General features: G+C 42.1%; 1 protein-coding gene across 1 annotated transcript in view; it reads right to left on the reverse strand.

Moving 5' to 3' along the window:
* Positions 1-17348, reverse strand: part of LOC111236796 (G patch domain-containing protein 8-like) — a 32392-nt gene extending 15044 nt beyond the window's left edge. Inside the window, exons 1-3 of the mRNA XM_022765655.1 lie at positions 17207-17348; positions 2260-2278; positions 1495-1505 (exon numbers count right to left, since the gene is read on the reverse strand). Coding sequence (XP_022621376.1) covers positions 1495-1505; positions 2260-2278; positions 17207-17348 — 172 coding nt within the window. The remainder of the gene's footprint in view (positions 1-1494; positions 1506-2259; positions 2279-17206) is intronic.
* Positions 17349-17791: the final 443 nt, after the last annotated feature.

Below are 17791 nucleotides of genomic sequence, written 5' to 3' on the forward strand. Positions count from 1 at the left end.
TGCTTCTGCATATTGTCGTTTGTTTATTATAATGATTTTCAAGACTTTTACATTTCCTCTAAAACTTTGTTTCTTTCCGGCTCTGTTAATTAACTCATGTTGCTGTGAAACTCGTGTGATGGACTTGTTTATAATTTGCATTGTTTTGTGTATCCCTCTATTTACTTCTTTTATATCTAGTGTTTCATATTCTGTAATTTAAGATAATAATTTAAGAAATAGAAAGATGGAACTATGCTGAATAGATTTCAAGTTATTTCTTAATGTAGCATTTCATAAAGCCCATCTGCCAGTATCAAAATGAAATTAATTTTGGAGAGTGTGGTATCTAATGAGTGACATATTCATTCCTCTTTCACTGAAGAATTATCTCTGTCTTTTCAATATTTAAGGTGCGTAACAATTGTGAAGAAGTTGCAAGGCTGGCACATAATTGCACAATGCCCATTCATTTAGCATTCAGCAGGTGATGAGGGGAAGAGAAGAGAAGAGAAGAGAAGAGAAGAGAAGAGAAGAGAAGAGAAGAGAAGAGAAGAGAAGAGACAAAGGGAGAAACTGTGAATAAGGGATGTTTATGAATTTAGATAACTTCTAATTGCTACTGTGCCTTGAGAGAACAATTGAATAAACAACCTGGTATCACCAAATGATGAATGAATAATTTCTTAAGTCATTTCATGTGTTATCATTGCGCATTTTTTGCTTTTTGTGTGTCATTTCACACCATGTCACTTCTCTACCGACCAGAGGTGCACTGTTGGGAGAAGAAAACCAGATGGCTCCAAATATTGGCACATATTTTGCAATAACTATAAAAAAAAACCCTTACACCTCTCATAAACAAGTGCACCACCACTGCCCCAAAAACCCCCTTAGTGAGGCCTCTGATGATGTGTGTGTGTCTCCCCAAGAGAGATGTTGTCTTATTACATATTTTCATGCTGCTCCTCCTTTGTTGATCAAATACTCAAACACGTGTGTACACCTAATGTTATTTATTATCTTTTAATAAAAAGGATTCTTTACCTGGGGGCCTCTAGAGTCTAGGATCGCCACTGCTACTGGCTAACCCCTAACCCCTATTACAACGGCGTTAAATGAGACGTGAAAACCTTAAAATGCATAGACACGATACGTGAAATAACGTCTAAAGTGGCGTGCTATTTTAACACCATCCCATGATATCATGTAGCAATAAACAATTCATAGCAGTTTATCAAGCCCAATTAATCATTTAATTATCTTCAGCTATAATTATCACCATAACTTGGCTACTGTAATGGACAAACACAATTCCATTTGTGAAAAAAAAAAAAAAAATCAGCAACTCTGTTTGCCTCTGCTCTGTCTCTCTCTTGCAGTCAATTTCAGTCTATTCTTATTTCTTTTGTAGAGCACTGTGTAACATTGTTAAGAAAAGAGCTATATAAATAAAGTTTATTATCATCATCATTATTATTATTATTATTATCATGGTTGACAAGTATCTGCCACTCTTCTGTTTTCTTCTCTGCCAGCCTCTGAGGTGTCTCTGTGATCCAATCCTTCAGACACATACACACATACACAAGTGGAGAGAGTCTGGCGGCATGAGAGTCTGGCTGTGCGGTGTGATTTCTGGCTATTCTTCTGTAGCTAATGACAGCTGACCTGAGGGCTAAGTTGCTTGTTACTGTAATGACCTGTAGATCTCAGCGGCAGCAACACCCTCATGCACGCACACACACACACACACACACACACACACACACACACACACACACACACACACACACACACACACACACACACACACACACACACACACGAACACAGAGTGCCAAACAGGAAAGCTGAGTGTTAATGAGCTGATATTTGCAGCCCTAATGAATCTCCCTTGACTGCCTTTAATATGCCTCCATGGCCAGCACCCACCCATTTATTCATTTAATGTGTGTGTGCATGTACGTCTGCATGTACGTCCCAGCCTTTGTTATTGGTCTGAACAGTGTTTCTCTGTGTGTTTGTGTATCTTTGTTTGCTCCAAATCATTACAGCCAGTTAGAAGTATGGCCAAAACTAGAACACAGAGCGACTACAGCCAAAACCGCAGATGTGTTGACCATGGATACGGTCATTAGGGTTTTCTTACAGCCAAAAGGACAGATGTGTTAGTACCAGTGAGCTACGTCATCTCTAAAACTGCCAGCAACCTGTGAAAGAGACACTGGACAGGACAAAGTAATTCAGAATATGAGAACAACAAACATGGTAAAGTACAAAGTGTATTCCAGAGATCCTGTCAGGTGTATCTTGACTCGTCGAGTTTCTAAATTTAAACCCTCTGCACAGAAAATTGTCAGTGTTTGTCCAATTCCTCCTTTTCTTTCTCTCTCACTCAAAATACAAACGGAAAGTTCCATCTCCCTCTGACCTTTGCATGTTGAGCAGCATGCAAGAAACAAACTGAATAAATAAATCATGAAGGGATTATATTTGCTAATTTGCCCTGTGCCCTTTGTTGCCTTGTTGATATGAGGAGTGCTTCTCTCAGGATTTTATCGTTAAACTGAGGGTCTGCGACCTTTGTACCAGATGATTTGTTTACTTCTAAAACTAAATTTGGTTTAAGATCAGATGTATCACAAAATCTGGTACTTCTGATCTTAAAGCTGCTTCTCCACTTTAAATTTCACTTCTGTGAAAGAATGGCCGTAACTGGGGAAGCAGAGGCAGAGACATCCCGACTTTTAGCCTCTGGATCCTACATTTCCCATGATACAACACAGTAGTGTCTTCTGTTAGACCCTCTCTGAATGATAAATGCCCAGGACATACTCCAAGTTCATAATGCAAGCTTTGTTATAACCTTTAAGTTTCAAGACCAACCCAGAAAAGCCTTGATGACAACATTTATTTTTTTTTAAAAAAGCTCTTTTTAGAGCCACAGAGGACATTACACAATTGCTGCAGTACTCCTCATGGCAAGTAACATCAAAATCAGATGAAATGTATAGAAGCTCTTTTTAAACAGTTTCCTCCAGTTTTAGGGGACAGAGTGTGCAATTCAACATAAGTGTTACCAAGGGCATTGTATTCAATATCTGATTTCAAGTCCTTTGCTGTCAGTCAGTGACTGAAGTCTGTGACCTACAGACATAAGCAGATACTTGGTAGCTTCCTTAGTAATGCTCTGTCAGGCTTGTACTGGAGCTATTTCAGACTGTTTTTCCTCAGTATAACCTTTATCTGTGAGACAGATGTTCAGTTGGACTGACGCCAGGTGACTTGACTATACTAAAAACATCTGGGTTGCCTTGTCTGTATGTTTAGGATCACTGACCTGCTGTGCTGTCCTAAAAGATTTATCTAATGGAATTTTGCATTTTTAGACTGTCCACTCAGTATGAATATAAACACGCTCAGAAACACTTAAAGCTGAAAGTGCACACTCTAACCTTGTGGTCATTGTTTTATTCTAAATCTAATATGCTGAAGTACCTTCAAAAAAACAGAAAATATGTCACTGTCTAAATACTGAGTGGCTGCACAGTAAGTGCTGCTTTCATGCTCTGTTTACAGTAGGTTAACTGCGTTAGAGTTTTACTGATAAAAATAAATCTGCTCTGAGCACATCTATAGGCATCAATGTCACTGATAGATTTTTAGGACCTATACTTGTCTTGACCTAAAAAGAGAGAGCTGCACGGTAGCATCCTGACTCCATATATAATGTGTGACATGTCGCATCCTCATGCAAATGTAAGCAGATGAAAAATAATGAGGCGGGGTGTTCAAAAGCCTCAAAACAACTGTACTAGGGTTACAGTAGGAAGCCTGTGGCATGGATAAATTGCACCGCTCTCCTGTTGAAAGTCATAAATCTATGATTAGTCACAAGGCCCAACCAAACGATCACTCAGCAAGAGATCAAAATTTAATTCCCTGTCCATCACAAGGCAAGGCCACAGAGCCCCCCCCCCCCCCCCCCCCCAGGAGGTCGACTGATAGTGGATTTTTAAAGGCTGATATAATAGAGTTTGGAGCAGGAAAAAGCCGATAGCCAATTTATCGGCCAATATCACCCTCCCGCCTGTGATAGAATGAATCGGCTAAACCGATTAATTGGTCATATTCTAGCCCTTCCGCTAATCTGTCCACCCCTTCCCGCCTTCATTCTTCCCATCACTCTCTATTTCTCCTCCCCGTTCAACAGGGCTCCCTTGTTTTCATGGACTTATTCATGCTCTGTATCACATATTAGTCTTATTCGGTGCCATATTTTAAATCTGCCCACCTCCCAACATCCTCCCCCTCTCCTCACAATCTCTCCCTGCGCGTGATGTCCTGAATATAATGTGAGCTCAGCCTCTGGCTCGTGCAGGACAAGTTAAACTGATTCACCAGGGCAGAGCATAGCTTACAGACAGGAAAAAAAAGCAGAGGACATCTTAAGACATTTTCTCCTCTTGAACAAACATGACCCATAGTTTCTTTCCAGCCGTTTTGTGGATAAAATTTGTGTTGGGTGGGATCAAGGCGGAAGCACAAATGCATGAAAGCGTGCATGCAAATTTCTAAAATACCCCGGTGCTCTACAAACTGTGGCCTCCTCTGTGTCTTTTAATGTATTTTTATGATCCTACCACTCAGTCACTGTGCTCTTCAGGGACTTGCATTTGTTTCTCTAAAAAAGGAGAAGGTTTCCTTCCCTTTGTCTCAGGGCACATTAAGGAGAACACCATAAACCAATTACAGGAGGATAAAGGATGCTAGATATAAAGCATGGAGATGTGACCTTTACTCTTTGTCTCTGTGATTTCTACATATATCTACATGCATATACTGTAAGTTTGCTTTGTCGGATTATCTTCCACCTCTTGTTTCCTCTCTGATGCTTTCTCCACAGTTGCTCTCCGGGGTGAAAAGGACATGAGAAGAGCCTTGGAGGAGATATATTGGTGAGATTTGATTGTCTTCTATCCTTTCACCCTCTCCTCTCACATCACTCCACCTCTCATTTAATTCAGGTCTTTCTTTATCGTAGTCTTTTATAATATTTTTGGAGTCAATCTCAGTTTCTCTCTTGTATCCTTTTTCCCCTCCCATGCATTAAAAGCACTTGTCAGTGATGTGTCCTTCCATCTGTGTGCCTATCAGCCTTCTCTCCTCTCTTGCTAAATGTCATCTCCAGTATTAAATGCTCTCTTCTCCCAGCTGGCAGAAAAATGGAATTATATGGATCATACACTCTTGACATTTAGATAACAGACACAACTGAAAACCCTGCATGGATAAATGGATATACAGCATAGTTAAGTTAGTACATACACACACATATAAACACACATATCGTGCACTCATGTGCTGTCTATCACATTCCTATCTGTCCAGACAAGGCTGGTGACTGACTGCCTCAAAGAGGATTGCATCTCTATCTGTTAAAGTGATCAAACTGCGACTGTAATCTGTCAGAGTGTGATGATACAGATTAGAGTGAAAGACAAGTTAAGAAGATGAAGGTAATCAGTTTGGGAAGTGACAGATTTAAAGAACAGGATTAATACGATCGAAGATTACACGCTACACTCTTAACGCCTGGCTAAGTCTTGCCAACTGAAAAACATAACAGATGAGGGGCGAGCAGCGTGACACACCAAGGGGGGGCCAGGACGGGTGAGAGAGAACGATGGGTTGCTGTTGTTGAGGAATGATTGCTCTCTTCCAGGCATTTATGATTGCGGTTCCTTTTGAAGCTTTCCAGCAAGAGTGAGCATTTGTGTGTGTGTGTGTGTGTGTGTGTGTGTGTGTGCGTGCGTGCGTGTGCATGTTCGCTCTGTGTGGTCCATTTGTGCTAGCAAGGGATAACATAAGTGTGTCCAATAAGAGTGAGTGATCTTTTCTCTGGCACATTAGAGTATAAGTGCATGGATGGCTAATGATACTATAGATGTGAAAGCAGAAAATAAACTGTTGGCTTCAACACCACCACACATATACAGGATACTCACACACACACAGACACACACACACTCACACACACATGAACTTACTGAGCTTGCTCTGTGGTGCACATCAGTCCAACTTTGTTAAAGCTGGTTTTGCTGTACTCAAAGATTGTGTAGCAGTTAAGACCCCGTGCTAGCCAGGGATTGAAATCCCGCCAGAACACTCTCTGCTTTCAACATCCTGCTCTGTCTCCTTCCATCTCTAGACTCTCCACATCTCTTTCTTTCTATGTGTTTCCTCTCTATCGTTCCCAACTTCTATCCAGCCCTCTGTATGGCTGCATTAGTATGTATGGCTGTGTAGCTCAGGGTTTAGAGGTTTATGTCTCCTAATAGACAGAGATTTGTCCTGTCACACCAACACCCACATACAGCTTACAGAGAGAGACAGAGAGAGAATGACTCCCTCTGCTCTGTGTGTGGAGGGGAGAGAAAGAACATTTATGTTCCTGTCTTATCTCCAGAGAGAAAGGTTCCATTTCTGTACAGACAAATCATAAAGCATTCATTTGTGGCTTTCTCTTCTTTTCTCCCACGCTTTCCATCTTCTTTTTTCCCCCTCTCCTACTCTCTCTCTGCCTCTCCCTACCCCTTTCTCTCCCTTTTTCACCCGCCGTGATTGGATTAAGACCAAAGAAACAGAGTGAGGAGATGAGGAAGGGATGAGAGCTTATTAAGCATATGTGAGAGGTGAGATGACATTAAGCTATACAGAAAGAGATTGAGCAAGAGGTGTGTGTGACCATGAGTGCAAGTATATGTGTGTGTGTGTGTGTGTGTGCGCGCAGGGCTGTGTGTTCATGGCACATTTCTGTATTTATCCTCACAGAAGGTAGGGTGAGAAGAGGGAGGAAGTGAGGCGTTTAGCTGTGGAGCACTTTAATCAAGGGGCGAGCAATCCTGCATGACCCACTCTGTCATCCATTATTGATGCCTGCCTCAGCCAGGCTGATGAATCATTAAGCCACTCATCAGGCCTGGGAATTCTGCCTCCTCCTCGGCCGATGACACTCATTTACATAAATCACATGCTGCTATTTTTCACACACGCTCACACATAAACACAAACATACACCCACACACAGTCACGCACGCAAAGTTCACATATTTTGGCTTGCTTTGTGATGTGCATGGCCCACACTTCTTTTCAAAGCTTTTTCAAAAACACACATTTCTGTCATACCTGGAAGAGACGAGCTAACTGGAGCTGCGAACATAGAATTCAGAATGCGGCTTAAACTGTTCACGACAAGTACTCCACAGCTGCAACACCTGCACGCTCACAGATGAAAGCCAATATGCTCCACATCCTCCGGACCTCGCAATGTATTTGTTCCCCTTCACTAGATGACAGATATGTTTTGCATATGTAATCCAAACAATCACACACAAACACACAGAGAACTTTACATATGGAGAGAATAGAGTGAAACTAGAGGAATGACAGAGAAACAAAAAGAGGCAGAGAGAACCAGATCTTACAGAGTTTGTGTTTACTTCTTGCCTCTGGGTTTTATGGCAGAGGAAAAGTGAAGAATCTTAGGGAAATTGATGAATACCCATGACATGCAGGCACACATACACACACATGCATGCACACACAATCCACCCACACATTTCTTCTCATCTTTGTGGGGTTTCCCTTGCTCTCCTCTCTCCTCTCCTCTCCTCTCCTCTCCTCTCCTCTCCTGCTGTTTCCATGTCTTCCCATTCAATGTTGTAACTAATCCCGTACCACAGGGTAAGAATATACCTCACAGCAAGGGTAAGGAGGCCCCATAGCAGACTCATGCAGAAACGCACAAACACAATCACACCAAACATACATACACAAACAGACAGAGGAAGCAGGCACCCTGCCCATATTAAAGAGGTAGCCAAGGCCTGGTGGCTGGTAGCTGGAGGCTGCTTGCAGACCACTGTGATCCTGCCATCCTGGCAGCACGCAGCCAGGACATTTCTGCACAGCGCTAAGCTGAGCGCCTGGCATCTCCAATCTGCTAAACACAGGAATGCTGCTCCTCATGATAATTGCGGTGGGTTGTTCTCTCCCTCATGGCTGATGTGAAGGCTAGTTGAAGCAAACGGCATGAATTATTGGTGCCTGCATCATGGCTGATGTTGCTGGTGGAAGTAAGTCTGATATAATTTGATGCATTGTTAGTGATGCATGACTGATCCTGTGCTATCGGAATGTCCTAGTAGGTCATATCTATTTGGATACATAAACATGACTACACACCAGAATGAACACACATGAGAGCATGGCCACACGCAGGGGTCCAAAAACTGAGCTTGCTAGGGGGGTTTGGGGGTGTGCCCAACCCTGAAAAAATTTGATTTCCCTGATCTAAATGTGTGCATTTAAATTTTTGGAGCTATTCTCATCCAAAACTTGGATAACAATAGCTTTAAAACCATGTCAGTGGGCAATAGCATAAATTCTCCTGTCAAAGTGTATTAAAAATAATTGAGTCAAATTATATACAATGTCTTTATTTCATCTATTTGTTTGAGTTTCCATCATTTTGGATATGAATAATAGAAATGTGTCTCAAACAGTACATAAACATAAGCAACATGTGTTTTACACAATAATATATTTATACAATAATACTAATGACACTACATTTAGCTAGGCATGTATTGTTGTTAAATTGAACTTATGGGTAGAACTGTAATTACCAAAGAACATATATCTCTATGGTAATTGGGCTTAGCCTACATTGTTTGAATGTGATAAGGCCAGTCAGTTTTTTGTTTGTGTTGAACAACACAGGAACTTAATGCTAATCCTATCCTGGGAACAGTGGGCAGTACCTGCTCTTGCTCTCTCATCTCCATCACCACACCTCTCTTTCTTTTTCTCTCAGTCTCCTCATCTTGTCCTGTTGCTATTTCTTCCCTTGTCAACACTGAGCTTTGATTGATGCAGTCTTTTCATCTTTGCATGAGACAGTGAAGAGAAGAAACACAGGGTCAATTGATATTTACATTTAAATGTTACCAGACTCCACTAGGACAATGTTGGAATTATGAAAAAAATATATATAGAAGGACACCTCATTTAACAGGCATTTTAAACCTTTACACAAACTGAATTGAAAGAGCATTTCAGCTTTTGTTTAAAGTTCATCAGTCTGACCCTGGATTGATGGAATTCATGTTAGCTAGCTAGCTAGTTAATTCACTAAAGTGACTCTAACTAACCAGTGTTGTGTAGTTTCCCCTTACATTAACATGAGCCAACCCTTAGCCTAACCCTACTGGGTGGGTGGCGGTACAAGAAACAAAAGGGTCCACCTCAAGATCTGTTGCAGCGAGCGCACAGGAACTATTGGTCACACGATGTCTGAGGATGAAAGACATTGAACTACAAGAACTCAAACTCTCTAGTTTACCTGTATCACGCTTCAGTGGACTCAGCCGCCTGTCCATTTTGTTGATATAAGAAAAGCACCACCATCTTGTTTTGAATAAAGACTTTGTAGTCAGGACAGGATCATTCACTGCGCCCACCACCACACAAGTAATGACGCCGGTGATCAGATGAGAAAGTCGATGATCTTGGCGTGGTACAATTCCTTGCAGCACCAAGTAGAGTTGCTTTAGGCCATTCTTTCACGAGTTTTATTATACACCTCGGAGTATAGCACACAAAGCCTTAATATTATTATGGTGTGTATTTTTGTGCTCTTGGCGTGTTTTTTCCCCCTCCTTGTACATCCATGTTTAAATGAATTGTGCTGTATAATACACAATGCACACATACAAGCATTATATTATCAGGTACAAGGACATTTAATAAAATAATAGCTCAATAATATCCTGGTCATCCCTCCGAATCCTTGACCCTAACATTGATCTTTTTCACTGATTATTTTTCCCTAGGGCGGTCTGTGAGAGCAGAGGTCAGAGGTCAAAGGTCAAAGGTCAGGCGAGGCTGAGGCAGCAGAAACATAAAAGCGTCACCTCGAGATTCAACAAAACCCATTGATAAAAAAAATGCTTGCAATCAAATTGGGTTTTATTTTCCACTGGTATTTCATGTTAAGTATTACTGGGTAAGAAATAATTCTGGAGTTGCCATTACAAGAAAAATATATATCCCCCATTCTAGACAACAGACATACCAATGAAAATTTCAATGCAGATACCAATGTATACATATGCTATGTAATACATTTTAGAAATTATTTCAGTATCTCAGTTTTCTTCATTCAGGCTATAACTTAAACCAGTCTGTGTATTGGTGCAATATGCCCCATAACAGCCTATTCTGTGCAAGGCACAGCAATGCAAGACACGAAAGCCTTGATCTTATGTCAACGATTTCAGGGAAGCGAAACTTGTTCATATGCATTAAAATTCCTCTGCCACTTTGATCTATAAATGCAAAGTGCCTGCTCGACTTCTTTCAGTCGCAGTTATTTTTATAAATCGGCCTTATGCACATTGAAAATCGAAAGAAAATATGATCTGAAGATCAAGCTGAGGATGAAATCCAAGCTGTTTTTTTCAGAAGGAAGCACCTGGGTCTCTGCTGGGATCGGAGTAATTCCTGGGCTTCTGCTGAACCAGGAGGTGCTGGTTCACAGCCCCTCTTTCAGTGAGTCATCTCTCTCCTCCAGAGAAGAGATAATTAATTTGTCTGAGCTGTTCTTAACCCTGACCTGCATGTCAGTGGTGGAGAAACACGCAGGCATTCCAGCACACTGGTGCAGCATGCACATCCACATGTGTAGCATGCACATGTGGATGCCAAGTTAATGGAGCCATAATTGTATCTGCAATTTTTTTTCATATGTGAAAGCACATCCAGGTAAAGCAGCAAAATGAGAGGCAGAGTCTCAGAGTAAAGTGGAGGTTATTGAAAAACAGAAAATCTGACCATCAAATAAAGCACATACTCTTTTCTTTTATTCCTTCAAGGATTTTTCAGCAATATTGCTACTTCTATATTACTCCCATCGCCTGCACACACAAACTCCCGTATAGGCATACTGTACACACACACACACACACACACACACACACACACTAATGTTCAAAGACCTAAACAGCAGAACCTTTGACCTGCTAAAAAATGAATGGGCTGGAGAGATGAGACAAAAAGCAATAGGAGAGGGAGACAAGAGGAGCGTCAGAGAGACGGGGATGAGAGCAAAGGTATTGGCTAGAGAAATGTATGAAGGAAAAGACAGAAGGCAGTGGCAAATGATAGTTCGAAAAAAAAGAAAAGAAAAAAGACAGAGACGTGAAATTCAGAGTTCAGACTGCGGGGGAAAATCACTCCAGGAGAATAAAAGAGGATACAACCAAACCTTGAATGAAACATGACATCCTAATGAGTGTGAAACAACAACGCTTTCATCTCTTCATCCCTCACCTGTCGTCTTGCTCTCCTCGTTTTGTCAGGACTTGGGCAATGATACTCTTTTGATAACCCTGATTTCAGGTTTTTGTGTGTATGGTTTTGTTTCGAGGGTGTCTTTCAGTTTCTACCTGAGCTGGTGTTCCAGATGGTTCATCAAACATCCCATAATTATCAAACGCTCACTAATTGTACGTGAGTGTGTGTGTTTATGTGCTGGTGTGTCTCCAGGTAATTATCTGATGCTGCGATCACTAATGACCACACAGACAAACATCTGTCCCAAGGTAATATACAAAATGAAAGGTTGGCCATCTGTTGTGTCTGTGTGTGCGCGTGTGCATGTGTACACACGTGTATAATAGCTTGTGTGTCACTCACAACATGCATCTAATATCAGAATCTGCTCTTTAAAGATCCTATAATAAAAGTTTTAATCAACAAGCAGCCCTCGCTCCTCTTGTATTAACATACAAACTATTACAAAACAGTCACAACCCACACTATACCCTCCAAATGTGCTCACACACACCCACACAGAGCTCACGCAGATCAACTCGGCCCCACAAACATCCTTACAGTTAGGCCACAGAAGCAGATTTTCCCTTTCAGACATCAGACCCAAACATCAGTAAATGAATGCTTCCAATTCACAAACCAGCGTCTAATGTCTGATCAGACTTTGAGTCTTAATGGAAGGTTATTAATGTGTACTGTGGGTGAAACCCTGTATGTGAATGAAAAAAATATTTTTTGTATAAGTTCAAGAGGTTGAACAATTCATGCAGGGTTGTGCGTACGTGTGTGTTTGTGTGCATGCTTGTGTTCCCAGTGCAGCAGATCAAAGAGACACAAATAAAGAATGAATCAGTCGTGAGCAAATTGAATAAAGATCATTTCCATCTCAGAGGTGAACAAGCATCACAAAGCCAGCGAGCACACTCTAGCAGAAGCACAAAGATGCCTATACATAGGTAGAGAAATGCGCTTGTACATCTTGCGCCTCCCTCTTCTTCTCTGTCATTCCTGAGGGTGTGCTGCGCTGTTGTTGAGAGACTGGCAGGTTATGTCACCTCAACCAACGGTTTCATTTACAAGTTACACAAAGCAGCACAAAGACACAGAGAGGAAACTTGCTGGGTAACAGAAAGAGAAGAAACCACAAAAAAGCTGAGAATGAGTCAGAAAATAGCGAGGCAGCAGAGGAAAGATGGCACATTACCTCCATGGAACCACCCGGGTTATCAAGTAGAGGTTATTATGCTATGAAGCACTAATGAATTCATTAGCTAAATGAAATGTCAATAAAGGCTTGAGAGAGTGTTAAAATCGATGCCAACTGTCTCGCTCTCCCCCTCTCCCTCCTCTTTCTCTTCATCCTATCTCACCCATCTGTCCCAATTATCCACCTTTCTCCCCAACACACACTCGCGCACACAATCTCTCCGGAGTGTTGAGTGTAAACCGTGATGGAGGACATTAGCGGTGATCAGTGGGAGCACTTTGCAGCGGTCAGCAGGAATGGTCCAGTCATATAGGACTTTAGTATTCAGCAGCACTCACCTGCTCACTCTCAAACAGCTCCACTAGGGCCTGATGGCTGAGCTCGATGTGTGTGTGTGTGTTTGTGTGAATTAACATTAGACTTTACCAATGTGAGTGACTGCAGTATTATGGGCCTCGACTCTGAAGTAGCTTTTCTGGCGACACAAAACTCAACGACGCCATAGCTGCTTTTAAGTTTGTATTGCAAACACCTTTTTATCTCAAACTCACATTTAACTAATCACTTTCTTTCTGACATTTGTTGAACTTCATAAATGTCAAGATGCCATTACCAGCTTGATCGTCCCCTGGGTGTTCTTTGATACTAAGATGGTATCAGTTATTATTATGATCCTCATTAAAAGTGCACAAAGATTCCTGGGTATCGTGTTTACGCCCATGAGCAAACTGGCACGCCAAATGGCAAGCCAGTTGGCTCATCTCACCTCTGTCCCCTCATGATGGCTTAATATTTGTAGCTAAGTACTTGACTCACTCTGAACATGGCCGTGTTTTTGTGCAGCTTAATAGTTGTTTCAAGATAATTGTTCAGGGCATATGTTTAAATGCCACCTCATTTACATAAACACTGCTCAGCTCCCTGCGGAATCAATGAAAACACGAGGGTGCAAGCGCAGAGTCACATCCACATACACACTCACACATGCCGACGCACTCACTTTGACACTGTGCTGTACAGCCAAGGATTCATCTGTTTTCTGCAACGGCAGTGAAATATGCATCAAAGTGGTCTTCAGTGGATGAGCAGCTAAGTACGCACACACACACACAAGCTATACAAGCTATAATATTCTAGAGAGAGAAGGTTTCTAAAAGGACACTTGGAGACGGCGGGAAAGGGATTGGAGGATTTTCGGACAAGAGGCAGGAAAAGAAATTGAAAGTGTATCAGTTTGGAGCTGTCTGAATTGGGAGATGCATTAAAGCTGTGCCTGTCCACACACACCTCTCTGTTGCTACGTCTCTCCTCCTGTCCTCCCTCTACGCTGACACCAAGAACAGAAAACCTTTGAAGTGTTAATGAGAGTTTGAAGAATGACTCACCAGTGATGATTAAGCTCTAATATACATACGGGAACCAAAATTTAAACACGTCCAAGAAACCTATCACAAAGACTAATTAGTGGTGATAAAGTAGTAATGAGCAAAATCCTAATCTAGACATACCGCAGCACTCCACAGGGAAGCTAACTAAACAACAAAACAGAGAAGTCTTAACAAACACGAGAGGATTTGTTGTGGAGGAAGAAGAGGTGGGGTGTCGAGAGGGCTGTGCCTTACCACTCACAGGCTCCCAGTGTTGTCTTAATGCTGCAATTCCTTATCAAAGTGAAGACACAAGAAGTTACCCCTGACAAATCCCAGTTGTAAAATCCTTTGTACTCCACTGATCTAAGCTAAATCAAAGAGCAGATACTGTAGCTGTTGTGCCGGTTGGCACGGCATCCTCCACAATGGGATGGACAGGTGTAAAAGATGCTGCTCAGCATGTCGAACAGTCTTGAAGAGGTGTGTTAAACTCACTCACTCGCTCCTGGCTGAAGTTTCACCTAACACAAGAGGTCACTTTTGAACTGCTTGGCCACTAGTGCAGCCTGTTTATCACGCTGACAGGCCCATAAATTGGCCCATGTCGAAACTAATATGGATAAATCTGAAAGCATCTTTTTTTTTTTTTTTTGACCCTCAATACTCACTTAGCCAGCATTTTCCATCACTGAAAACTTTCCACATGTAGCTTTATCTGCATTAGTTTGGCCTTGGTGGTAGAAAATGTCCTTCCTTCCATGAATGACACAGTTTACTAACAGTATGCAGCTCGGAGAGAATGATACGTATTCAGCTGCTATTTTTACTTTCTCTGTTCACATGTAGACCAGCCACAGTTGAGCCTGTAAGACCCTGAAGCCTGCATGGTTTCAAGTCTTTAGCTGGAGGAAGTCTACATATTCCTGTTGAATGACGTTCTGAGTCACTGCTGCTGATGCTGTTTGCTTGAATGGTTTTCTTTGATTCTATTTCTACTTTTAGGGGATATGTATAAAGTTTTAGATTTGTGGTAGGGCTCTACAGACTCCTAACTTTCAGTGTTTCACCTGATTTTACTGTTCAGTATGATATTTCAACTATTTAATCATAAGCCTTTTTCAGAGTCGTCATTAATAAAATGAACAATGGCTAAATTCCATTTCGCTGCTACAGTTTCAGGGTCCTGCTATTGGCTCACTGTCGCCCTGTCAAGACTCACTGGACAGAACAGAACCATCATTCATGTTATCAGAAACATCTGCCTTTTTTCTACTATGGCAAGTCTGCAAAACTATTTGAGATGACTTGGATCTAGATTAGTGAATGCACTATTAGAACATATCACAAGCACTTGAGCGCATCAACAAGAAAGAGCAGTCTCAGCTCTGAACAGCCGTTCTAGGAACTGTACAAGCCAAGCGCCATTTGACCATTACCATTTGAAGCCATACCTGAGTTTTGGGACTGATACCAAAAATGACTTTTTTAGACAGCTGACTTTGGGGAATACAAATATGTTTCAAACCTTTTTTTTTTATTGCAATAAATTATGCCAAATTGCTAGCAGCTTGTTAAAAAGAAGAACATCTCTGAGAAGCTAAACTCTTCTCTTAGACAAGACCAAACTTGTTGCAGGGGCAGTAAAAAAAAAAAAATGAGCGTTTCATGATTCTACAAGGAGATGAATGGGCTCATCGGAGACAGATGATTCAATCAATTCAAATTTAAAAGGGAAGCCCTAATTTTTTTTAAGAACTGAGAGATTTGCACTGTATATGTAGAGTGTGTACAGTAATTATCTCCTTTGGTAGTCTTTCAGCATCTCGAAATAATTTGTGTGTGTGTGTGTGTGTGTGTGTGTGTGTGTGTGTGTGTGTGTGTGTGCAAAAGTTTGCAAGTGCATTACTCTTTCAAGCATCTCTGGCACTGTGACTGTGTCTGCTCTACACTATTCGCTCATTCCCATCACATAGTGAGCGCGGGCCGAACATGACAGACTGGTAATGACTTGAGTATGAACACACACACACGCTCACATACACACACACACACACACACACTCACACAGACACATGCATACACACATACCAGCTGCTCCTTTCCTCCTTTCTCATCAAACTTGTCATCAGCTCCGCCAGTTTGTCTCGTCTCACATTAAGAGCTCATGAATAATGTGTGATTACCACAGACTCTTCGAGCAGCTCATGCACCCCCATTCACACAGTCCAAAATATCATGTACATATTTACATGTACTTTCATTTCCCTTACCTTTCTATCCGCCTTCTCTCCCTCTCTCTCTCCCTCCCCCCTTCTCTCTCTCTTCCTTTCTTTCACACACTCTTTCTTTGTCTCTGCAAGTGTACAAACACACACACAAATACTCCACAGTAAGTGCACACAGACTGAGAGACAGTTTGCAACTAAATGCCAGTCTGGTGGCTCAAAGGAACCACGGGCACCAGGAAAAGGTCAGGGAGTTACCCTACCGGGCTGGGCAGGTCACACACACACACACACACACACACACACACACACAGACCAACACACACCTAACAAATACTCCCCAGGTAATTAGTGTTATTTTCAGCTGGGCAACTCATCTCCTCCTGAAAGCGCTAATGTAATTTGATTCGTTTAATTCCCACAGCCATGAGCGAGAGAGAAGGAGGCATGGAGAGACGATGGCTTCATGGTTGGATTCCCAGTTTCTCCTCTGTTCAAAATATTCACATTCACATATACTGTCCGCTACCAAAAAAAAAAAATGTATTTTATGCTTCAAGAAAAGAAATGATCATCCCTTGCAAAAATATCCACCTCTGTCATCCACCTCCTCTCAGTATGACAGTGACTCTGGGTCTTGTTTTCTTATCTATCTTGCACACACAGACAAACACACTTTTCAATCGTGAGAACTTCCTATGATAACACAAATACCCTAACTTTGACCCTTATCATGAACTTGGCCCACGAAAAAGTGGGGGAAAAAAAGATAATCTCACTTGGTTAAAACAGACTCTTTTACAAGCTCCAGGACTAAAAAGCAGGTATTCCAAGAACAAAACCACAAACACACTACTCTGTCCTCATCTCTCTCTCTTCATCTCTCTCTCACACACACACACACACACACACACACACACACACACACACACACACACACACACACACACACACACACACACACACACACAAACACACCTAGGGAAATCTATCAAAACCCACATGTTCTCCTACCGGTGAATCACTGGTTGCAGTTGGGCACAGCGGTCCTCTGAAGACCCCCTTGACGCGCCGAAAGTGTCCATTGCTCAGGTGTGTGGAGCTGATAACCAGGTAGTAACACGCGCTGCACGTCATCCCGGGGCCCTCACGAGGTTTGGGGCCCATGAAAGCGGCTTTCCTCAGAGTCGGGTCCTGGTCGTCGACAGGACGCCAAAGTATAGGGATGTTGTGCAGGTGAGAACGCACGGTGCGTGGGAGGACGTCTCACTCCTGTCCTCTCTTAGGAAGTCTGTTTCTGCATATGAAGGGAGACAAGATGAGGATGGCTCTGAGGGATAAGACTTTACCTGTCCATGTGGTGTGTTGTGTGTGTGAGAGAGAGAGAGAGAGAGAGAGAGGGAAAGAGAGAGAGAGAGAGAGAGAGAGAGAACAACAAACAGAAAGAAACAGTGACAGACTGAGAGACGGGGATGTTATACTGACCGAGCTCTGCCGCTGGAGTCTGCGCTTGGCATGCTGTCGTCGGTCGGGCTTAAATAAATGAATGAGCGCCTGTGGAGTGCCAGAGGAAGAGAGGAATCCATCCAGTCCCTGCTTCACACACACAC

Source organism: Seriola dumerili, unplaced genomic scaffold (assembly GCF_002260705.1).
Source record: "Seriola dumerili isolate Sdu_G_001 unplaced genomic scaffold, Sdu_1.0 BDQW01000723.1, whole genome shotgun sequence".
In the NCBI taxonomy this organism is placed as follows: domain Eukaryota; kingdom Metazoa; phylum Chordata; class Actinopteri; order Carangiformes; family Carangidae; genus Seriola; species Seriola dumerili.